The sequence below is a fragment of the Harpegnathos saltator genome, unplaced genomic scaffold, assembly GCF_003227715.2.
Source record: "Harpegnathos saltator strain DR-91 unplaced genomic scaffold, Hsal_v8.6 scaffold480, whole genome shotgun sequence".
NCBI lineage: Eukaryota > Metazoa > Arthropoda > Insecta > Hymenoptera > Formicidae > Harpegnathos > Harpegnathos saltator.
Genome location: NW_020230294.1, coordinates 463,066 through 489,091, shown reverse-complemented (window position 1 = coordinate 489,091; position 26,026 = coordinate 463,066). Strand labels below are relative to the sequence as shown.

Genomic DNA, 26,026 nt, shown 5'->3' with positions numbered 1-26,026 from the left:
TTTATAACAATTTATATGTATTAAATAATAATTTTTTAGATACAAAAAATAATACATATAAATATATATATTAAATGTATCGTGCGTGTATCTTGTCTACGATAATACTGTTGAAATATAAGTTGTCAAACTATATTAAAATTTGCGGAATCTGCGGAAGAATCATATATATGATTAAATATTTATTATAAAAATATATATCACCGGTCATGACGTTTCTGTAAGGCGCATAACTATGGAAATCATTCTTTTTATTTAATATAGGTGATGTACCGATGATATTTGTAATATTATATATATTATTTTGTATTCCCTCTTTGTATGAGGAGGTAAAAAATAACGGATAGGTTACTGCCTGATGCATTCTTATCACTTGCTGCAGTAATTCCCATTCTAAGGAATTTATACCGAATCCTAGAATCACATTTGGCGTCATATAATCCTCAGACGATTCCACGTATTCGTAATACAATATAGGAACTGATACAGAACAGAGTCTCTTATTTTTATCTACGCAATGCACACAAACATTATGTGTATAAAATTCCTTCTTTAATTCTTTTCCTATTATTACAATCACTAAGGTGTGCATTTCAGGCAGAAGATGCAATAAAATTTCCCAAGTTGCTATACTACGACTGCATATCTCTACGGAATCAGTAGCAATAATATGAATGGCAATAAATGAACGCCTTAGAATATTTAACTGCACTATGCTTTTCAATCCAGAATAGATCGTTAATGGAAATGACAAGTAATCAGACATAATGTAATCTCTAATTGACAAATCCAGTGGCATTTGCTTTGATGTATATTTAAGAATAAAGTCCTTCATATTTTCAAAACAACGGTTCTTATTATTAAGAAATAGCAATAATTCGTACGACATGTTATTTGTTCTGCCAGAAATAATTTCGATTTCTATATTGAACATCAAAGTCATTTTATTGCATTTCTCTTTATTATGTATCATGTAAAAATCATTTTCGTGTTCAGTGCAAAAATTAACGCTAAAGCATGTCTGACAAAACCGCAGTTCGGCCTGTTGATGACAAACAACACACGTTTTTGACCACAAGATCACCTCCTTTTCGCATGCATCCAATAAGTAGCAAGATCTCCGTTCGATAAATAGCATCAGTTCTTCTCTCGATTGGATCCATCGTTCCCAATCTCTGTACCTTGTTGTGTTATATTGTCCTAACATTTTCGATATTCGCCTTATAATTCCGCAGATTCTCTTGTGTTTCATGCGATGATGCGTTTTATGCTCCTCGCTGCAATAAGATATCAAGCCACATCGGTCACATGATATAGAATTAACGTTGTTCACTGTTTTGCAAACATGACAAATATTCGGATTGAAAAAATTATCATAAAATTCCGATGCGCGTTGTCCACGATATTTAAATATTTTTGAACACGGATAACTTCTAATGGCATTTTCGTTTGATAAAGTTTCTGAATATTGTATCTGTGACATTGTATCGTTCGAGATAAATCAAACGCGATACTTGACACTAATAAGCGATACTAATAAAATTCTGTATATAAAATCAATCCGCGCAGAACGTTCGTGCGACTATCGTCTCAAGAATGATATTCGAGTGTTTGTATATTTCCCATCGCTCTACTAGTCTAGAGTTGTCCGAAACGAAAGTCGAAATACAACTAGAGATTCAAGAAGTTGTAAATATTTACTTGGAAATGAATTATTTTCAGTCTAACTGACTCCAGAGAAGGATAACTTTATTAGCAACGATCTACGTATCATTTACAATAATAATTTTACCTGCATCTTATTTATATCTTGTTTATGCCTTGTTCATGATAATGTTATTAAAATAATGATGCGGCTATTTGCCGGTGCCGACATTGTCTTCTCGTCATCGTACATTTAATTAAAAATTCAAGTAAATAATTAAACGTTCGTTATAAAAATATGTGTCATCAGTCTCGACGTCTCTGTGAGGCGCAAGACCGGCAAAATAATTTCTCCCATCAAAAACACTCAATACATTTCCATCGAGGGCTTTTTGTATCTCAATTATATAACTTTGCACTTTTTGTTCGTTAGGAAAGCTTAAAAATAACTGACATATTTTAGTTTGCGTTGCTTTTATAGATTTTGACCATGCTTTCCTATCAGAAAATTCCACATGAAACCCTACGATTGCACTTCCTTGTAAAGCGGATATAATATTTTAAAATCATGATAGAACATGGGGATGAAATAGAAAGAAACTTTCTTTCTTTTAATCATACAATTCTCACAAGTGATGATGCGTATACAAATCGAGCTTTTTAATTCAGTATCTATCATTTAAACTACCAGATGCTAGATTCGAGATAGAATAAGCAACAAAACTTCCCAAGCCGATAGACGGTCGACTTTGCGTATATAAGATGAATAACAACAAGTTGCCGCTACAAAGTATCTAAAATCTTTAATCTTTTGCAGCCATAATAGATTGTCAGTGGTTCTGAAAGGTAATCAGAACGTACGTAATCTTTAGCAAGCCAATCTATGTATATCTCTTCTATAATTAATAATTAATATGTGTTCTATACAGAACTCAAGCATTTCTTCGAAACGACTTTTCTCATTAACAAAGGGAAGGAATCCATATATGTTACTTGTTTTACCGGAGATTGCTGCAATGTCTATATTGAGCATTAGCATCATCTGATCACACTTATAATCACCATGATTCGCGCGAAGAGCCTTTTCGCGCTTATCGTAATAGCTAGCAGAGAAGCATCTTTGACAAGTTTTCAGTTTAGCCTGTTGATAACACACATTACATGACTGCTCACAAAAACATTTGCTCTTCGTACGGCTCCATTGGACGATGAAGTCTACGTTTTATCGATTCCACAAAGTCTTTTCGCGACCTGTAACCATTCTTATCAATCTTTGTATCTCCTATCGTCCTCTTGTGGTCTCAGCTTCGATAGTTGCGTTATAATTTTGCAGATCTCCTTATATTCCGCATTATGCAGCATTTTATGCTTCTCACTGCAGTACGAAATCAAACAGCATTCATCACACAATATGAAATTGTCTTTATCTATCGATTTGCAGACGTGACAAATATTCGGATTGAAAAATTGATTGTAATATCTGCCTGCGAGTAATCCACGGTATGCAAATATTTTTTTACTTAAGGTACTCATATATGATATATTTGTTTAACGAAGTGTTTTATGGATAATATATAATAAAATTTACTGTAAATATTATCAGCATAGAAAGATATTCACGCGACAATTGCTCGAAAGACAATAATAAAGTGTGTACGTTTCTCAGCGGTAACTCGGTTTCTCGGTAACTATTGTTCATTTCAAATGTAACGGGAGATTTAGGAAGTTATAATTATTTATTTCTTAGTGAATTATTTTCAATACAGCTGACATTAGAAAAGCGTTTATTGACAACGCGAGTCTCTGTTTTATACATGATTTACAATAATAATTTTATCTACATTTTTTTATATTTTCTTTTTGTCTTGTTTGCAATAACATTACTAAAATAATGATGCAGCTATTCGCCGATTCTGACATTGCTTTCGCCATCATTTAAATCAAAATTCATATAAATTATCAAACGTTCATTATAAAAATATATATCACCTGTCTCCACGTCTTTGTGAGGCGCAAGACCAGAAAAATAATTTCTCTTATCAAGAACAGGTTTTACAGTTTTATCAAATATACCTTGTATCTTAATTATGTTACTTTGCGCTTTCCGTACGTTAGAATAGCTTAAAAATAACGGACACAAACTATTCTGCGTTGTTCTTATAGATTCTAACCATTCTTCCCCTTCAAAATATTCCACATAGAATCCTACAATTACATCAGGATCCTTATATATCGAAGATAGTATAAATTCGTGATAGTACATAGGAATTAAATAGAAGGAAAGCTTTTTTTTTTTCATCATACAATTCCTACAAAGGTTATGTATATTAATTTTGCTCTTTAATTCAGTACCGATTATTAAAATAACTAGACGCTGGACTCCAGGTAGAATATGTAATAAAATTTCCCATGCCGGTAGATCGTCACCATCAACCAAGTTTGCGTTGTGAATAACGTGAATAGTAATAAGCGATTGCTGGAGAGTATCTAAAATCTTTAATATCTTAAAGCCATAATAGACTGTCAGTGGTTTCGAAAGGTAATCAGAACGTACGTAATCTTTAGCAAGCCAATCTATATCTTTTCTTCGCCTTACAATATTTTCTATACAGAACTCAAGCATTTCTTCGAAACGACTCTTCTCATTAACAAACGAAAGGAATCTGTATGATATGTTACTTGTTCTACCAGAGATAATTTCGATGTCTATATTGAGCATAAGCATCATCTGATCACAGTTATAGCCATCATGTTTTGTGCGAAAAGCATTCGCGTGCTCCTCGCAGTAGTTGGCGGAAAAGCATCTCTGGCAAGTTTTCAGTTCAGCCTGTTGGTGGCATATAAAACACGTTTTTGACCACAGGATCATCTGCTTCTCGTACGGCTCCAGTGGACGGTTAAGATTGTGTTGAATCGTTTTCATCAATTCTTTTCTTGTTTGGATCCATTCCTGCCAGTCATTGTATCTGTGTATGTTATTTTGAGGTTTCACTGTCAATACTTGCGTTATAATTTTGCAAATTTCCTTGTGTTCTAAATAATGTAGCATTTTATGCTCCGCGCTGCAATAGGAAACCAAGCTGCATAAATCGCACAATGTGGAACTGCTTTCATCTACGTTCACCGATTTGCAAATGTGACAAACATTCGGATTGAAGAACTGATTGTAATATTTTGGTATGCGGAATCCACGATATTCAAGTATTTTTTTACTTAGAATATTCATATTGATATGTTTGTTTAATGCAATTCTATAATATTTCAGAGATAATACCACTTGCGACTCAAACGCGCGTGATTTTTATACGTAATTCGCAATAATAAAATTTACTATAAATTATCTTAGCACGGAGAGATGTTTATGCGGCAAGTGCTCGAAAGACAATAATAAAGTATCCGAGTATATTTCCTAGCGCCTCGGCAACTGCTGTTAACTTGAAATAAAGTTCGAGATTCACACAAATAATTGTAAATATTTATTTTGAAATGTATTATACTTGACATAATTGCCATTATGGAAGAAAACAGTTATTAACAATTCGAGTTCATGATTTATATATGATTTACAATAACAATTTTTTTCTGCATCTTGCTCACATTTTGTTCGTTTCTTGTTTGAAATAATGCTACTAAAATAATGGTTGCAATTAGTCGGCGAAGTTGCAGTCGGTAGTGGTGTCGGAGTTGTCATCCCCAACTTTCTCAGCATCACAATTCATAAGAATAATTAAACGTTCATTACAAAAATATATGTCGCCTGTACTGACGTCTCTGTGAGGCATAAGGCCAGCAAAATAATTTCTCTTATTGATAACAGCGTCTATAGTTTTACCGAAAATATTTTGTAACTTAATTATAATATTTTGCACTTTCTGCTGAGAAGGGAAACTAAAAAGTAATGGAAATTTTCGGCGAAATATTGTTTTCACAGATTCTAACCATTCTCTATTTCCATCAAATTCCACATCAAATCCTACAATGACATTAGGAACTTTAAATTTACAACTGTTTAATATAATTTTGTAACAGGACAGGGGGAAGGAATAAAATGACAGACTCTTTTTCTTAATTTTACAATTTTCACACACATTTTGTACGTTACGACTGCCCTTCAAATCCCTACCTATCATTAAAACTACTAGACGTTTTATGTTAGGTAAAATGTGTAGCAGAATTTCCCAAGCTGATTTATAATCGGGCTTAATCGTCTTTGTGAATATAATATGAATAACAACAAGCGAATCCTTCATATCTTTCAAAATATCTAATGTTTTATAGCCATAATAGACCGTTAGTGGCTCTGAAAGGTAATCAGAACGTATGTAATCTTTAGCAAGCCAATCTATATCTTTCCTTCTCTTTATAATATTTTCTATACAGAAATCCAGCATTTCCTCGAAACGACTCTTCTCATTAACAAACGGGAGGAATCCATATGATATGTTACTTGTTCTACCAGAGATAATTTCGATGTCTATATTGAGCATAAGCATCATCTGATCACATTTATAGCCATCATGTTTTGTGCGAAAAGCATTCGCGTGCTCCTCGCAGTAGTTGGCGGAGAAGCATCTCTGGCAAGTTTTCAGTTCAGCCTGTTGGTGGCATATAAAACACGTTTTTGACCACAGGATCATCTGCTTCTCGTACGGCTCCAGTGAACGGTTAAGATTCTGTTGAATCGTTTTCATCAATTCTTTCCTTGTTTGGATCCATTCCTGCCAGTCATTGTATCTGTGTATGTCACTTTGCGGTTCCACTATCAACACTTGCATCATAACTTCGCAGATTGCTTTGTGTTCCACATAATGTATCATTTTATGCTCCATGTTGCAATAAGAAATCAAGCAGCATTCGTCACACAATATGAAACCACCTTCATCTACGTCTACCGATTTGCAAACGTGACAAATGTTCGGATTAAAAAACTGATTGTAATATCTAGCTGTACGTAATCCACGGTATTCAAGTACTTTTTTACTTAGAGTGCTCATATTGATATCTCGTTCAATGAAATAATTTAGTATTTTCTGGATAATATTACTTGTGATATAAATGCACGCGATGTCCGTATGTAAATGGCAGTAATAAAATTTACTATAAATTATCTCAGCCTAGAGAGATGTTTACAGGGCAACTGTTCGAAAGGCAATAATATAGTGTCTGTATATGTTTCCCCGCATCTGTTGTTAATTTGAAATGAGACTCAACTATTCAGATCGCTGTAAATATTTATTTATAAATAGCTCAAATATAATTGACATTAGGGAAGGAAACTGTTATTAACAACGCGAACTTATAACTTATGCATGATTTACAATAACAATTTATCTGCATCTTTTTATTGATTTTGTTTAACTCTTGTTTACAATAATGCTACTAAAATAATGATGCGTCTAATCGCCGGACGTTGTATGTGTTAGTGTTATCTCCGTCACTTTCTGGATCATAATACACAAGAGTAATTAAACGTTCATTACAAAAATTTATGTTATCTGTCTCGATATCTTTGTGAGGCGCAAGACCAGCAAAATAATTCTTCCCAGAAACAATTTCTACAGTTTCATCGATAATATCTCGTAACATGGTTATAATATTTTGCAGTTTTTGCTCAGAAGAAAAGCTTAAAAATATTGGGCGTCGTTGATTAAATATTGCTGTTATAGATTTTATCAATTTTCTCCCTTCAAAAAATTCCACATCATACCCTACATTGATATCAGGATTTCTAAATCCTTTTACAACTTTGTGATGGGGCAAATTGACGAAAAAAAACTGCAGCTTCTTCTCCTCAATTTTACAATTTCGATGTCTATATTGAGCATAAGCATCATCTGATCACAGTTATAGCCATCATGTTTTGTGCGAAAAGCATTCGCGTGCTCCTCACAGTAGTTGGCGGAAAAGTATCTCTGGCAAGTTTTCAGTTCAACCTGTTGGTGGCATATAAAACACGTTTTTGACCACAGAATCATCTGCTTCTCGTACGGCTTCAGTGGACGGTTAAGATTGTGTTGAATCGTTTTCATCAATTCTTTTCTTGCTTGGATTCATTCCTGCCAGTCATTGTATCTGTGTATGTCATTTTGAGGTTTCACTGTCAATACTTGCGTTATAATTTCGCAAATTTCCTTGTGTTCTAAATAATGTAGCATTTTGTGCTCCGTGCTGCAATAGGAAACCAAGCTGCATAAATCGCACAATATGGGACTGCTTTCATCTACGTTCCCCGATTTGCAAACGTGACAAATGTTCGGATTAAAAAACTGATTGTGATGTTCTGGTATACGTAATCCCCGATATTCTAGGACTTTTTTACTGAGAATACTCATATCGAAATGTTTGTTTAATGAAGTTCGATAATATTTCACATGTAATACTATTTGCGATTTAAATGCACTTGACTTCTATCCGCAAGTGGCAATAATAAAATTTACTATAAATTGTCTCAGCATATAGAGATGTTTGTGCGGCAAGTGCTTGAAAGATAATAATAAAGTATTTGTGTATATTTCCCGGCATCTCGGTGACTGTTATTAATTTGAAATAGAAATCGAGATTCAGAATATGTATCACCTATTGCTACGTCTCTGTAAAACGCAAGGTCAGCAAAATAATTTCTCTCATCAAAAACGGCTTTTACACTTTTGTCGAATATTTCTTGTATCTTAGTTATGCTACTTTGTGTTTCCCGTCCACTAGGATAGATTAGAAATAATGGACACAATCTACTGTGCACTATTCTTATATTACAATACATTCTAACCATGCTTACTCTTCAATGCCCTTCAAAAAATCTTACATGGAATCTTACAATTATATCGCGGTCGTTTTGTTTCTTATTACAGTAAAAGATTAAACAATATGGATTACATTATATGAAATGTGTATTATATGAAATTGTTGATATTTACTGATTTGCAGACGTCATAAATATTCGGATTGAAAAACCGATTGTAACATTCTAGTGTGCAATGTCCGCGACATTCATATACATATTTATTTGGATTGTTCATATCGATAATTTTGCGGGTAAAGATTTTGAATATTTTACCTGTAATATTACACTAGAGAAAGAATACGCGATACACGGCTTGTAAATGACAATAACAAGATTCTGTACATAAATTCAATATAGACGTTAACCTGACGTTTGCCCTAAACACAGTGATAAATTATTTGTTCGTACTTGTCGCACATGTCTCCATAACTGTTATTAATTTGAAATGTAATGGGAGATTCAAGTATTTCAAATATTTATTTCCAGTTAAATTATTTCATACAAACATAACTGGAATTAAAATAGTTTTTATTATTAATTTTCGTGCTTTATACAAAATTATAATTTAATATCTATCTTGTTTACTAATGTCTTTTTTATTCATGACGTTTAAATTAGTATATTTGCTGTTGGTTCAACCTTATCTAAGATCTTGGGTAAGATTTTTCTACTAATCCATGTCAAATTATCGTAGATAACTAAATATTCGTTACAAAAATATATATTACCGCTTTCAATACATTTATGCGGCATAAGGCCAGGGAAATGATTTCTATTATTATAATTAGGGTCTATTTTTGTACAAAGAATATCTTGTATTTTTTCTATAACATTTTGTGCTTTCTGTGCACTTGGAAAACTTAATAATAATGGAGCGGCTAAGTCCTCAAATTCTAGTATAGTTTCCAGCCATGTATCAATATTATTCATGTTCAAATGAGACCCTAAAACCGCATTTGGCAACATATTTCTTACACTTTTCTGATACTTGAACAGTTTTACGTAATGGTGATACAACATGGATATTACAGAAACGGACATCTCTTTTCCATCTTTGCATTTCCTACATAAGTTATATTTATAATTACCGGGGACTAATTTTGGACCAATTATTTCAATTACTAAATGTTTTACTTTAGGTAAAAAATGCAAAAGTACTTCCCAAGCACATAGCCCATTCTTATCCACGGAGTTTATGCCTATAATATGAATAACAATTCGCGAATTTTCTATAACATTCAAAATATTTAGTTTCTTCAAGCCATGATAGACTGTTAGTGGTCCTGAAAGGTAATCAGATCGTATGTAATCTTTAGCAAGCCAATCTATATCTCTTCTTCGTTTTAAAATATTTTCTATATAAAACTCTAGCATTTCTTCGAAACATTTTTTCTCGTCGACTAACTGGAGGAATCCATATGATATGTTACTTGTTTTACCAGAGATAATTTCGATGTCTATATTGAGCATAAGCATCATCTGATCACAGTTATAGCCATCATGTTTCGTGCAAAAAACATTCTCGTGCTCATCACAATAATTGCCGGAAAAGCATCTCTGGCAAGTTTTCAATTCAGTCTGTTGATGGCATACATAACACGATTTTGACCACAAGAACATCTGCTTCTCATATGGCTTCAATGGACGGTTAAGATTTTGTTGAACTGCTTTCATCAATTGTTTTCTAGTTTCGATCCATTCTTGCCAGTTTTTGTATCTGCGTGTGTCTCTTTGCGGTTTTATTTCCAGTACTTGCCATATAATTTCGCAAATTTCGTTGTGTTCTAAATAATGTAGCATTTTATGCCCTATGCTGCAATAGTAAACCAAGCTGCACCAATCGCATAATATGGGACTGCTTTCATCTACGTTCACCGATTTGCAAACGTGACAAATATTCGGATTGAAGAACTGATTGTAATATTCTGGTATGCGTAATCCACGATATTCAAGTATTTTTTTACTCAAAGTGCTCATATTGATATGTCGTTTACTGAAATGACTTAGTATTCTATGGATAATATCACTTGTGATACAAACGCACGCAATGTCCGTATGTAAGTGGCAATAATAAAATTTACTATAAATTATCTCAGCATAGAGAGATGTTTACACGGCAACTGTTTGAAAGGCAATAATATAGTGTCTGTGTATGTTTCCCTGCGTCTTGGTATTTGTTGTTAATTTGAAATGAAACTCAACTATTCAGATCGCTGTAAATATTTATTTCTAAATAGATTAGACGCTCAAACATAATTGACATTAGGGAAGGAAACTGTTATTAACAACGCGAACTCTCGACTTATACATGATTTACAATAAAAATTTATCTGCATCTTTTTATATTTTGTTTGATTCTAATTTACAATAATGCTACTAAAATAATGACGCGGCTAATCGACGGAGACGTCAGTGTTGGTGTTATCTCCGTTACTTTTTGGATCATGATACATAAAAGTAATTAAACGTTCATTACAAAAATATATGTCACCTGTCTCGACATCTTTGTGAGGCGCAAGACCAGCAAAATAATTCCTCTCAGAAAAAATATCTATAATATCATCAACAATACCTCGTATCTTAGTTATAATATTTTGCAGTTTATGCTCAGAAGGAAAACTTAAAAATATTGGGCATCGTTGATTAAATATTGCTCTTATAGATTTTTTCCATTTTCTCCCCTTATAAAATTCCACATCATACCCTACAATGATATCAGGATTTCTAAATGCAGGATATTTTTTTACAATTTTGTGATAAGGAAAATTGTTGAAAAAAAACTGCAGCTTCTTCTCCTTACTTTTACATTTCTCACACACACTTTGCATGTTGTAATCGCACTTCATTTCATTACCTGTCATTATAATTATTAGACATTGGATTTGAGGTAGAATGTGTAACAAAACTTCCCAAGCCGATAGACTATCGTTATTAACCAACTTTGCATATATAACATGAATAACAACAGTCCATTTCTGTATATCTTTCAAAATCTGTAATCTTACGCAGCCATAATAGACTGTTAGTGGCTGTGAAAGGTAATCAGAACGTATGTAATCTTTAGCAAGCCAATCTATATCTTTTCTTCTCTTTACAATATTTTCTATACAGAACTCTAGCATTTCTTCGCGATGACTTTTTTTATTAATAAACGGGAAAAATCTGTATGATATGTTACTTGTTTTACCAGAGATAATTTCGATATCTATGTTGAGCATAAGCATCATCTGGTCACACTTATATCCATCATGTTTCATGTGAAAAGCATCCGCGTGCTGATCGCAGTAGTTGACAGAAAAGCACATCTGGCAAGTTTTTAGTTCAGCCTGTTGGTGGCACACATTACATGATTTTGACCACAAAAACATTTGTTCCTCATACGGCTCGATTGGACGATCCAGTCTATGTTTTATCGATTCTATCAACTCCCTTCTCGACTGTATCCATTCTTGCCAATCTTTGTATCTTTTATCGTCTTCTTGTGGTCTCACCTTCGATAGTTGCGTTATAATTTTGCAGATGTCCTTGTGTTCCACGTAATGTGCCATTTTATGTTCCACATTGCAATAGGAAATCAAGCAGCATTGGTCGCACAAGATGTAACTGCTTGTCTCTGCGTTTACCGATTTGCAAACGTGACAAATGTTCGGATTAAAAAACTGATTGTAATATCTAGCTGTACGTAATCCACGGTATTCAAGTACTTTTTTACTTAGAGTGCTCATATTGATATGTTATTTAATGAAATGATGTAATATTTTATGGATAATATTACTTGTGATGTAAACGCACGCGATGTCCGTATGTAATTGGCAATAATAAAACTTACTATAAATTATCTCAGCATAGAGAGATGTTTATGCGGCAAGTGCTTGAAAGACACTAATAAAGTATTTGTGTATATTTCCCGGCATCTCGGCGACTGTTATTAATTTGAAATAAAACTCGAGATTCACACAAATAATTATAATATTTATTTCGAAATGTATTATACTCGACATAATTGCCATTATGGAAGAAGACAGTTATTAATAATTCGCGTTCATGATTTACATATGATTTACAATAACAATTTTTTTTTGCATCTTGCTCATATTTTGTTCGTTTCTTGTTTGAAATAATACTACTAAAATAACGGTTGCAATTAGTCGGTGAAGTTGGAGTCGGTAGTGGTGTCGATAGTGGTGTCGAAGTTGTCATCCCCAACATTCTCAGCATCAGAATTCATAAGAAAAATTAAACACTCGTTACAAAAATATATGTCGCCTGTACTGACGTCTTTATGAGGCATAAGGCCAGCAAAATAATTTCTCTTATTGATAACAGCTTTTACAGTTTTACCGAAAATATTTTGTAACTTAATTATAATATTTTGTACTTTCTGCTGAGAAGGGAGAGTAAAAAGTAATGGTAATTTTCGGCGAAATATTCTTTTCATAGATTCTAACCATTCTCTATTTCCATCAAATTCCACATCAAATCCTACAATGACACTAGGAACTTTATATATACAACTGTTTAATATACTTTCATAATAGGACAGGGGGATGGAATAAAAGGTCATACGCTTGTTCTTAATTTCACAATTTTCACACACATTTTGTACGTTACGACTGCCCTTCAAATCCCTACCTATCATTAAAACTACTAGATGTTTTATGTTAGGTAAAATGTGTAGCAGAATTTCCCAAGCTGATTTATAATCGGGCTTAATCGTCTTTATGAATATAATATGAATAACAACAAGCGAATCCTCCATATCTTTCAAAATATCTAATGTTTTATAGCCATAATAGACTGTTAGTGGCTCTGAAAGGTAATCAGAACGTATGTAATCTTTAGCAAGCCAATCTATATCTTTCCTTCTCTTTATAATATTTTCTATACAGAACTCCAGCATTTCGTCGAAACGACTCTTCTCATTAACAAACGGGAGGAATCCGTATGATATGTTACTTGTTCTACCAGAGATAATTTCGATGTCTATATTGAGCATAAGCATCATCTGATCACATTTATAGCCATCATGTTTTGTGCGAAAAGCATTCGCGTGCTCCTCACAGTAGTTGGCGGAAAAGCATCTCTGGCAAGTTTTCAGTTTAGCCTGTTGGTGGCATATAAAACACGTTTTTGACCACAGGATCATCTGCTCCTCGTACGGCACCAGTGGACGGTTAAGATTCTGTTGAATCGTTTTCATCAATTCTTTCCTTGTTTGGATCCATTCCTGCCACTCATTGTATCTGTGTATGTCACTTTGCGGTTCCACTGTCAATACTTGCGTTACAACTTCGCAGATTGCTTTGTGTTCCGCATAATGTAACTTTTTATGCTCCACATTGCAATAGGAAACCAAGCAGCATTGGTCGCACAAGATGTAACTGATTGTCTCTGCGTTTACCGATTTGCAAACGTGACAAATGTTCGGATTAAAAAACTGATTGTAATATCTAGCTGTACGTAATCCACGGTACTCAAGTACTCTTTTGCTTAATTTACTCATTGTGGTATATGATTTAATGAAACGATTTTATAGGTATTTTATAGGTAATATCATATGTGACACAACGTGCACGCGACGTCCATATGTAGGTCACAATAATAAAATTTACTTTAAATAATCTCAGCTTAGAGAAATATTTTTTGCGGCAGAGGTTTTTTGCGGCAAGTATTCGAAAGACAATAATAAAGTGTCTGTGTATGTTTCCTAGCGTCTTGATATCTATTGTTAATTTGTAATGAAACTAGTGATTCAAATAGCTGCAAATATTTATTTCTTAAAGGATTATCCTCAACATAATTGATATCAAGCAGCATCGATCACACAATATAAAATTGCTATTGTCTACTGATTTGCAAACATGACAAATGTTTGGATTGAAAAATTGATTGTAATATCTAGTTGTGAGTAATCCACGGTATGCTAGTATTTTTTTACTTAGGGTATTTATACTGATGTTTGTTTAATGAAGTGTTTTACGGATAATATATATATATATAGTGTATATATATATATATATATATATACTATTATATATATATATTATTATATATATATAATAGTATATATATTATATATATATTGTACTATATATATATATATATATATATATATATCACTTTTGACACAAACTGCGACTTCGGAATGTAAATTACAAGAATAAAATGTACTGTAAATATTATCAGAATAGAGAGATATTCACGCGACAGTTGCTCGAAAGACAATAATAAAGTATCTGAAACCTCTCATAAGTATCTGTGTATGTTTCCCATCGTCTCGGTAACTGTTGTTAATTTGAAATAAAAGTCGAGATTCAAATAGCTGTAAATATTTATTTCCACATAGATTTCCTCAACATAACTGACATTAGGGATAGATAACTATCATTAATAACGCTGGTCCTTGATCTTTGCATGGTTTTGCATGATTTACAATACATTTTTATTTTTATTTTGTTGTACATTGTTGTTTCTTATTTGCGATAATGTTACTAAAATAATGGTGCGGCTATTCCTTGGTGTTGATATTGTCCTCATCATCTGAATTATAGTTATCATAAATAATTAAACGTTCATTACAGAAACATATGTCACCTGTCTCGAGATCTCTGTGGGGCGAAAGCCCGGCAAAATAATTTCTTCCATTAAAAACTTCTACAGCTTCAACAAAGGTTTTTTCTATCTCAGTTATGTTACTTAGCACTTTCTTTCCGTAAGAAAAGCTTAAAATTAACGGGCATTCTCTAGTAAACATTTCTTTTATAAATTTTAACCATTTCTCCCCTTCATAAAATTCCACATCAAATCCTATAATTACTTCAGGATATTTATATGTCGTACGTGATATTATAAATTCGTGATAGAACATACGATGAAAATGGAAGGTAATAGTTTTATTATTAATCCGACAATTTTTACAGAGATCTAGAATATTAACGGTAGATATTGGCCTATCCTCCAATTCAGTACCTATCATTAAAACCACTAGATGTTCGATCTCTGGTTTCATATGTAACAAGACTTCCCAAGCCCGTAGATTGTCGATATGGACCGGCTTTGTATGTATAACGTGAATAATTGTATGTGTTCGCAAGAGAATATTAATTTTTTTTAAGCCATAATAGACTGTAAGTGGTTCGGAAAAGTAATCAGAACATACGTAATCTTTAGCAAACCAATCTCTGTCTATACCTTTCCTTTTCCTTATAATATTGTCTACACAGAACTCAATCATGTGTTCGAAACGACTCTGCTCGTTGACAAACGAAAGGAAATCGTATAACATTGTTCCTTCAGAGCTAAATTCGATACCTATGTTGAGCATAAGCATCATCTGATCACACAGATAGCCATCATGTTTCGTGTGAAAAGCATTTACGTGCTCATTACAGTAGTTGGCGGAAAAGCATCTCTGACAAGTTTTTAGTTCAGCCTGTTGGTAGCACACATTACATGATTTTGGCCACAAAAGCATTTGCTCCTCATATTGCGCCATTGAAAAAGATAGTACATGTTTTACCGATTCCATCAACTTCTTTCTCGACTGTATCCATTCGTGCCAATATTGGTATCTGTTAAAATCGTTTTGAGGTTTCACCTTCGACAGTTGCGCTATAATTCTACAGATTTCCATATGTTCTCGATAATGCAAGGTTTTATGCTCAATATTGCAATAGGAAATCAAGCAGCATCCTTCACACAATATAAAATCGCCATTGTCTACCGATTTGCAGACGTGACAAATGTTCGGATTGAAAAATTGATTGTAATACTTGCCTATGAGTATTCCACGGAATGCAAGTATTTTTGTACTTAGATGGCGCATACTGATATGTTTGCTTAATGAAATGTTTCCTCTAATAATACATGTACCACTTTCGACTCAAACTGCGACTTCGGAATGTTAATCACAAGAATAAAATTTATCTGTAAGTTTTATCAGTATAGAGAGAACTGTCACGCGACAGTTGCTCGGAAGACAATGATAAAGTATCTGTGTATGTTTCCCACCGTCTTGGTAACTGTTGTCAATTTCAAATAGAACTCGGCCTTTAGATAGCTGTAAATATTTATTTCTATATGGATTTCTTCAGTATATCATTGAAGAAGGATAACTGTTGTTAACACAAAGCGAGTCCTTCATTTACGTGATTTACAATAACATTTTTATCTATATTTTTTTTATACTTTGTTGTCTCTTGTTCGCGCGGTAATGCTATTAAAATAATGACGCGGCTATTCGTTGGAATCGACATTGTTTTCATCATCATCTGTATTGCTGTCATCATCTGAATCACAACAATAAATAATTAAACGTTCATTACAAAAATATATATCACCTGTCTCGACGTCTCTGTGGGGCGCAAGACCAGCAAAATTATTTCTTCCATTAAAAACAACTTCTGCAACTTCATCAAAACTTTTTTTTATTTCAATTATGTTATTTAGCGCTTTCTGTCTGTAAGGAAAGCTTAAAAATAACGGACAATTTCTAGTAAACATTTCCTTTATAGATTGTAACCATTTTTCCCCATTATAAAATTCTATATCAAATCCTACAATTAATTGAGGATATTTATGTCTCGCAGATGATATTATAAATTCGTGATAGAACATAGGATATGAATAGAAAGAAATCTTCCTGTTTCTAATTCTGCAATTTTCACACATATCCCAATTGTTAAAATCGCGCTTCAATTTAACGCCTATCACTAAAACTACCAGATGGTCGATCCCTGGTATCACATGTAACAAAACTTCCCAAGCCCGTAGACTGTCGCCATTGACCGGCTTTGTGTGTATAACGTGAATAATTATATATGCTCGATAGAAATGATCTAATATGTTCAGTTCCTTCATGCCATAATAGACTGTCAGTGGTTCTGAAAGATAATCAGAACGTACGTAGTCTTTAGCAAGCCAATCTATATCTCTTCTATATATTAATATGTGTTCTATACAGAACTCAAGCATTTCTTCGAAGCAACTCTTCACATTAACAAACGGGAGGAATCCATATGATATGTTACTTGTTCTACCAGAGATAATTTCGATGTCTATATTGAGCATAAGCATCATCTGATCACAGTTATAACCATCATGTTTCGTGTGAAAAGCATTCCCGTGCTCACCACAGTAGTTGACGGAAAAGCATCTCTGGCAAGTTTTCAGTTCAGCCTGTTGGTGGCATATAAAACACGTTTTTGACCACAGGATCATCTGCTTCTCGTACGGCTCCAGTGAACGGTTAAGATTCTGTTGAATCGTTTTCATCAATTCTTTCCTTGTTTGGATCCATTCCTGCCAGTCATTGTATCTGTGTATGTCACTTTGCGGTTCCACTATCAACACTTGCATCATAACTTCGCAGATTGCTTTGTGTTCCGCATAATGTATCATTTTATGCTCCAGATTGCAATAGGAAACCAAACAGCATTGGTCGCACAAGATGTAACTGCTTGCCTCTGCGTTTACCGATTTGCAAACGTGACAAATGTTCGGATTAAAAAACTGATTGTAATATCTAGCTGTACGTAATCCACGGTATTCAAGTACTTTTTTACTTAGAGTGCTCATATTGATATGTTATTTAATGAAATGATGTAATATTTTATGGATAATATTACTTGTGATGTAAACGCACGCGATGTCCGTATGTAATTGGCAATAATAAAACTTACTATAAATTATCTCAGCATAGAGAGATGTTTATGCGGCAAGTGCTTGAAAGACACTAATAAAGTATTTGTGTATATTTCTCGGCATCTCGGCGACTGTTATTAATTTGAAATAAAACTCGAGATTCACACAAATAATTATAATATTTATTTCGAAATGTATTATACTCGACATAATTGCCATTATGGAAGAAGACAGTTATTAATAATTCGCGTTCATGATTTACATATGATTTACAATAACAATTTTTTTTTGCATCTTGCTCATATTTTGTTCGTTTCTTGTTTGAAATAATACTACTAAAATAACGGTTGCAATTAGTCGGTGAAATTGGAGTCGGTAGTGGTGTCGATAGTGGTGTCGAAGTTGTCATCCCCAACATTCTCAGCATCAGAATTCATAAGAAAAATTAAACACTCGTTACAAAAATATATGTCGCCTGTACTGACGTCTTTATGAGGCATAAGGCCAGCAAAATAATTTCTCTTATTGATAACAGCTTTTACAGTTTTACCGAAAATATTTTGTAACTTAATTATAATATTTTGTACTTTCTGCTGAGAAGGGAGAGTAAAAAGTAATGGTAATTTTCGGCGAAATATTCTTTTCATAGATTCTAACCATTCTCTATTTCCATCAAATTCCACATCAAATCCTACAATGACACTAGGAACTTTATATATACAACTGTTTAATATACTTTCATAATAGGACAGGGGGATGGAATAAAAGATCATACGCTTGTTCTTAATTTCACAATTTTCACACACATTTTGTACGTTACGACTGCCCTTCAAATCCCTACCTATCATTAAAACTACTAGATGTTTTATGTTAGGTAAAATGTGTAGCAGAATTTCCCAAGCTGATTTATAATCGGGCTTAATCGTCTTTATGAATATAATATGAATAACAACAAGCGAATCCTTCATATCTTTCAAAATATCTAATGTTTTATAGCCATAATAGACCGTTAGTGGCTCTGAAAGGTAATCAGAACGTATGTAATCTTTAGCAAGCCAATCTATATCTTTCCTTCTCTTTATAATATTTTCTATATAGAACTCCAGCATTTCGTCGAAACGACTCTTCTCATTAACAAACGGGAGGAATCCATATGATATGTTACTTGTTCTACCAGAGATAATTTCGATGTCTATATTGAGCATAAGCATCATCTGATCACATTTATAGCCATTATGTTTTGTGCGAAAAGCATTCGCGTGCTCCTCGCAGTAGTTGGCGGAGAAGCATTTCTGGCAAGTTTTCAGTTCAGCCTGTTGGTGGCATATAAAACACGTTTTTGACCACAGGATCATCTGCTTCTCGTACGGCTCCAGTGAACGGTTAAGATTCTGTCGAATCGTTTTCATCAATTCTTTCCTTGTTTGGATCCATTCCTGCCAGTCATTGTATCTGTGTATGTCACTTTGCGGTTCCACTGTCAATACTTGCGTTATAACTTCGCAGATTGCTTTGTGTTCCGCATAATCTAACATTTTATGCTCCACATTGCAATAGGAAACCAAGTAGCATTGGTCGCACAAGATGTAACTGCTTGTCTCTGCGTTTATCGATTTGCAAACGTGACAAATGTTCGGATTGAAGAACCGATTGTAACATCTTGGTATGCGATATCCGTGATATCTAAGTACTTTTTTATTTAAGGTGCTCATATTGATATACCTATGTAATGAAGTTTTTTAATATTTTATGGGTAATATAATTTGCGACGCAAGCGCTCGCGACTACCGTATATGTGTAAGTCACAATAATAAAATTTACTGTAAGTAATCTCAGCATAGAGAGATGTTTCCACGGCAACTGCTCGAAAGACAATAATAAAGTTTCCGTACATATTTGTCAGCGTCTCTGTAACTGTTGCTAATTTGTATTACAAGTGAAGAATCAAAGAGCTACAGATGTTTGTTTCCAAGGAGGATATCCTTAATAAACCTGAAACTTGCAGTGCACTTATGCGCTCTCTGAAACACTAAATATCTTGCGTTTAAACTCCCAAATACTCTCAAATTCTCTTCCGACGTTTTTATTGCATTGTAGAAAATAGAGCTTATCTTTCATATTATTTTTATTTTACGGTTTGATGGTAGAATACAATGTATTTTTGTCATCTGGCGCAATCTCTCTCGGCGACGGTGTGTTTGGCCTCTTCGTTATTACGTCGGTTATTCCGCAGAGTTGTTTATCAATTTCCTTTTTTCGGAGGCGCGACGTGCCCGCGCGTACGATTGTTTATAACTCTGAAACACACGTCAAATCTTTCCCCTCTGCTTTCGATTACCTATGCGGTCGGTAATGTTCGTCGGTGTTGCTTTATCGCCGCGAAGCTAATAAAAGTACGAAGTACGGAGGCTTCCCGACACGCGGAACACGAAAGATAAAACAATATCGAAGTTTCAGTGGCCTGTCCATCATCTTCACCGAAACTCCGCTGTAACCGAAACTCCCCGGGGCTCGTAGGATGTGCGGGATACGAGGACGAGGCGCGCGGATTGCCTCCCGCTTTTATCGGGAATTTAATGCCTGCGCCACGTTTGCTCCTGGATTCTAGGAATGAGTTGGAACGAATCGCTCGATTCGCCGATCGATCGAGCCCGGTTAGGTCACTCGGAGAAGCCAACACTCGCGCGACTTGTCGAGCCGTGATGCGCGTTCGTGAGAACCCGAGACGAGAGACACGGATAACGAAGTTCGGTCGTAATGAAGGTTTTACGAGGCCGCGATAAATCTCGTCGCAAGTCTCGGCGCGACCTTATTGATATTACTCCGCGAAGTTCGCGGAAATCGCGATGATAAAGCGATCTTTGGTCTCCTACATTACGACGCCACGGAGCGCACGGCGCGGAATTTTTCGCTTAAATACGCCGCGGGATTCGGAGAAGTCTCGCGAGTTTGGCGAATCAAGCGCGCGTCGCTCGATCCGCGAGTAATAAAAAGTTGCGCGGTTATGAAAATCCGCGATGCTGCTGAGTGACGTCGAGCAAAACTTCCCGCCCGCCTGAGATCCTTCGCAAGACGTACGACTCGAGATTTGCCTGACGGAAAATAACGAAAATAGCGTCGCGAGCGACGCGACGCAAATACTACATTTTCGGATCCGATGATTCGGGATGACGGGGCTAATTCATTTGCAGACGTGCGCGCGCGCGATGTTTCCTTCAAACTTTCCTTCGTTAGCGCGTGACATTCTGTTCTCCGGTGCTGGCGACGCACCGACGACGTCGCCGTTCGACATTCCCGACGTGAGGGACCTGATAGGCAGTTCATGAGATTTATAATCCCCCGTGTCATAGCGCGGCAACCGCCTCCTCGAGGTGAATCGCAGGGCAACAACCCTCGAAAAACCCCCGCGGTTTATTACAAAATGCCGAAGGAAATGACAGACGGCGAACGACAGTTTTACGAATATTAACAGCCGCTCCCACCTGGGGGAAGGATATGCTAGTAAAAAGTATTAAGGGGAGTTATTATCGGACTCTACCCCATATTCTCCCCCTCCCCCTCGGCCCTTTGCCCACTGCCTGTCTGCCGGGTGCGCTTCTGGAGATCGAAAAGAACGAAACGAGATACGAGATAGCGACTGCGAAGGGAGCTTCTTTACATCTCCTCGAAGAGCCTACGCCGCGTATTCAAGCCCTGCGGGTAGCCCGGACCGTTAAAAAGTAGGAAGGAAAGGACGGTAGGGGGTTGGAGACATCTTTTAATACTTCGCCTCGCTTTCTCAAAATGGGAGACATCGCTTACTTTTCAGCCGGGTGTGTTGTCGCTATCAATACCGTCGAGGCTGCCCTCTTCCGTCCCTCCGGGTTTACCCTCTCGCAATCAACCCTTATCTCGTTTCTCGTGTCGCCTCCCCTATCTCTCGCGCCCCTCTTCGCGCGTCGTCCTCGCTCCGCGCAGTCTATTTAATTTAAATAACTTTTAAAAGTTCCCAGCGCTTTTCTCTCTCTCTCTCTCTCTCTTCTATCTCTCTATCTCTCTATCTCTATCTCGGTCTCTCTCTTTATTTCTGCCTTTCTGTCTTTTTCTTCTAGTTGGGTCGCCCTGCTCCCGAGGACACTTTACAATAGGTCGCGGGGCTAGCTCTGTCGTTCGCTTCTTCACCACCTATCTCTCCGTCTCTTTTCCTGTTTCTTTTTCTCAACGTCCCCTCTCTCGCAGATCAACTCGTCCTTTCCCTTTAATCCTGCCTTTTTAGACTCTCCCTCTGATCTGCGTTCAACAGAGAGACGCTTTCATTCGCTGATTTAATTATGAAATAATTCCGAGTATAATGACTCTGTTCCTCTCCGTGCGATCTCTTCAGAAGGTCGAAGGTCAAAGCGAACAACATCATAATTATTGTTCCTTTCTGCGACGATGATATCCGATTGTCGAAATCCAATCGAGTACTCGCTACGTCGAGAACGCGGAAGAATCGAACGGGTCGAGTCGAAGTGACGAGAAAATTTGCGCGAATGAGAAAATTGCGAATGTCTTTTTCCGTAATTGTCGACTACGGGACAATTTTAACGGTGATTCTCAAACAGACAAACGCCCGATTTCGGATCTACCCTAATTTTACCATCGGCGGATCTGAACGCTTATTTGACGCAGTCTCCTCGCGGGGCTAATTGGGGATGGGGAGGAGTGTGCTGCGAAAAAATTCTGGGACACGTGTTGTAGTTCCGACGTTCCGGCGAGTTAATAATGAGGTCTGCGATCAAGTCCCTCCCTTACATCTCATAATTCTGCGCGATACATAAATTGCGCAGCGTCGCGGTCGAGATTGATGGGACGGCTCCATCGAGATTAAAGATTCCGCAAATTCCGGAGATTCGTTTTTCCAAGGAGCGACGAACGATACGATCGATATAACGCACCACGCCGTAGCAACGCATGTTGCGATCGCGGTTGCGATGTATCGATCACGAGCATCCTTGGCGTCCCTAAGCGGGCTTGACGAGAAGGTTCATCGGCCGAACGATGCTGGTCTTCAAAGTGCGCCCGGGGAAAATTGCATTCCTCCGAGTTCCCTTCCTGACCCACTCGGGAATCCACCGTATGCTGCTGGATCTCCTGGAAACGCACGCTGCACGCCCGGCTGCGCTCTCGTTTCATTCCTCCGCGAATAGTCGAAATATGTTTCGCGCAACAGTCAAGAAGAACTCGATGTTTTCGCTCGCGACGTGACTCCCTTTTCTCCACGGTGTTTGAGGAGCTGACGATGTCGAACGACGCGAAAGAGAGTCGCTTACGCGTGAAAAGGGAACGAGAGAGAGAAGAGAAATATCTAATATCCGTAGTAAGATCCAGAACGGGAGAATGCTTGAATAAATAGCGAAGCATGCGACGAATCTCTGATGCATTAGCGATAATTTAGATTTCAAGTTTAACCGTGCTTGAAATGTCCTGCCGTGTGACACGGATAGTTGTTTGTCAATCGTATTCGGGAATGAACGTAAGTCAATTAGCCTCGTATCGTATATCAATTTGTGAGGCTATTTAATATTGCATATGAATCATTTTAGGTTAAAACTAACAGCAAAGGACACGCGTTATATCACAATACGCCATTTGGAGTTATCGACGATGCTAGTTTGCCGCGGTAGATCGTCCAGTGTCGTAATTCTCTCTGTTCGTATCAAAATTTATCGGCAAGTTACAACAGATCGCGATGCACGTGCATACATACGGCGGTACTTGAACGTGTTTCGTGGCGCTCAAACAATAATTATATAATTTTGTAATGATACGTCGGCGGCTATGAAATATGGACGCTTATTATTCGCTAACGATCTCGCAAAATACTCGTGCCAACCGTAATATTTTGTAATTATGCATCGTTATGCAATTTTCTATATGAAATTATAATTATACGTTTACGTAATTATAATGTATAATTATTATACGCTATTATATACGCACGCGCATCCAAAACCATTTAACGCTTCAAACGCTTCCCTGCGGTTTCTCACGGGCTCGATACGCCGACTCGGGCGTATTTTACGAGAGACGGCAAATCTCGTACATTCCGAAACCCCGAGGACACCAGGTGTAGCGAGGATTTCTTTATCGTACAGCTGAAAAAGCCAAAGGTCGCCACGGGGCAGAGGACAACCCATTCGGAGGACGACCGCGTCGCGTGCGCGCGCGAGCGAGCGATCGCCTAATCCTATTAAAACGTTATCTGAAATCTCGATGCGGTCCGACGACGTGCGCGTGTGCGTACGTGTGCCCAGATAACCGTCTCTTTTTACCCGTCGCCGATAAGCGACGATCCAGGAGCTTTTGTCCGACGGTGTAAATCCGCCGCGCCCAAAAAAAAAAGGGAGAAGGAATAAAAAAAAGGGGAAGAACAAGAAAAAGAGAGATCGGGATAACTCGCGTACGGATAATTGAACCTTCGGTAAATCTACTCTTTCACTTTCCCTCGTTCGCCCTCTCCCCGATAAGGACGAGGCTCTCTCTCTCTCTCTCTCTCTTTCTCTCGTTACAAACGTCCCTCGAGCCCGACGCTTAGCGCGTTTTAATTCCACGCGGAGTACAGCCCTCTGTCGCGATTCAAATTTTTCAGAGAATTTCATCGAATCCCCCAGCCGGGAGGGGGGGCCGGCGCGCGGGAGATTGAGAGGCAGGGGGCAGGGAACGGTCGATTAAACATTCTTGCCAACGCGCGATTAACAACAAGCTCGCGACTCCCGCGCGACCACGCAGATGGAGCGAAAAGACGGCGCGACTCGCGTCGGGCGGATCCTGCGGCCGGACCGTATCCTGTCGATTTAAGCCGACCAGGTGTCCGCATTCAGACATTGCAATTTCAGCATCGGTCGTCGCGCATTCCGATCGATACGTTATTATACATATACATATCGAGCTAATGCTCGCTAATCTCTCCGACGTATCGCCGCGGTGCATGCGGCTCCTGGAATTCCTTGCGCCTCGGCGTAACCGCGGGACTGGCAGAATACAGTCCCGAACCTGACAGCCAGCTACGGTTATATCCGACGAACATACCGCGCCCCCCGATCGGTCAGAAATTCCCGTTGATCGCGGAGATCGGATTGTAGCGTGCCGTCGGCGTAATATTAACTATCCTCCGGCGATTTCGCAGTCTCTCGCCCGGGCTCCTGCAACTGATCGCGCATTCGAGCATCGATAGGAGATCCTCTCGCTTCTTCCGGATTACGATGACCGATTGCCCCCCTTAAGGGGACTGGTGGGTCAGATTACTGAAAAATCGTGCCTGTCTTTGATAATGATTTTGTGACGAACTGAATAAATGTGCAAGAATGAAAATTTTATATATATTTATATAACATTTTCCATGAAGAGTAGAAAAACATGAAGAGTAGAAAAATTTTGTTTTTAAACAAATACTCGTATAAATATACGTCCACTTAAATTTTAAACGCATTTTTCTCGAAATTTTATCGTTCAACTTTTTGCAGTGATTTCTCCGAGACTGAGCTTCGTATCGATTTGAAATTTTAAAGCAATAATATTTGTTCATCTGGCTCTCAGGTGAACCATGGACAACTCCGTCAAAATATTTCATTTCGAGATATTAACTTTTTTATTGTAACAGAACTGAAAAATTTGAATTTTTTCCTAATAATAGCTGCCATTTTATTAATTTTGTTCGATTCTTTTTTATAGTGCTTCACCGGATAATGATAAGCCTCCTTAAGATTTCTAGCTAAAATTCGCTCTGATCGGACCACTGAGAGCCGAGATATTACTGCGAAAACGACAACTTGAAAAAAAAAGGAGAGTATATTTCAGCTATATATATCGTATATTTATATGAGTATTTGTTAATAAACAAAATTTTTCTACTCTTCACATGTTGTATAAATATACCTAAAATTTTCATTCTTGCACATTTATTCAGTTCATCGCAAAATATTGTCAAAAACAATG

The 26,026-nt window shown here is 36.7% G+C and overlaps 2 protein-coding genes across 2 annotated transcripts in view; both read right to left on the bottom strand.

Moving 5' to 3' along the window:
• pxb (putative Hedgehog signaling attenuator pxb) overlaps window positions 1-26,026 on the bottom strand; it is a 454,145-nt gene that overhangs the window by 281,271 nt on the left and 146,848 nt on the right. The window lies entirely within an intron of this gene.
• Window positions 8,977-10,957, bottom strand: LOC105188659 (uncharacterized). The gene is made up of 2 exons (XM_019843918.2): window positions 10,917-10,957; window positions 8,977-10,638 (listed from the first exon to the last, which is right to left on the bottom strand). Exon 2 carries the CDS (start codon window positions 10,400-10,402, stop codon window positions 9,035-9,037), a length of 1,368 nt encoding a protein of 455 aa, XP_019699477.2. The 5' UTR covers window positions 10,403-10,638; window positions 10,917-10,957; the 3' UTR covers window positions 8,977-9,034.

Coding starts and splice junctions, on each gene's coding strand:
- LOC105188659 (XM_019843918.2), bottom strand. CDS start 10,402: ATGAGCACTTTGAGTAAAAAAATACTTGAATATCGTGGATTACGCATA.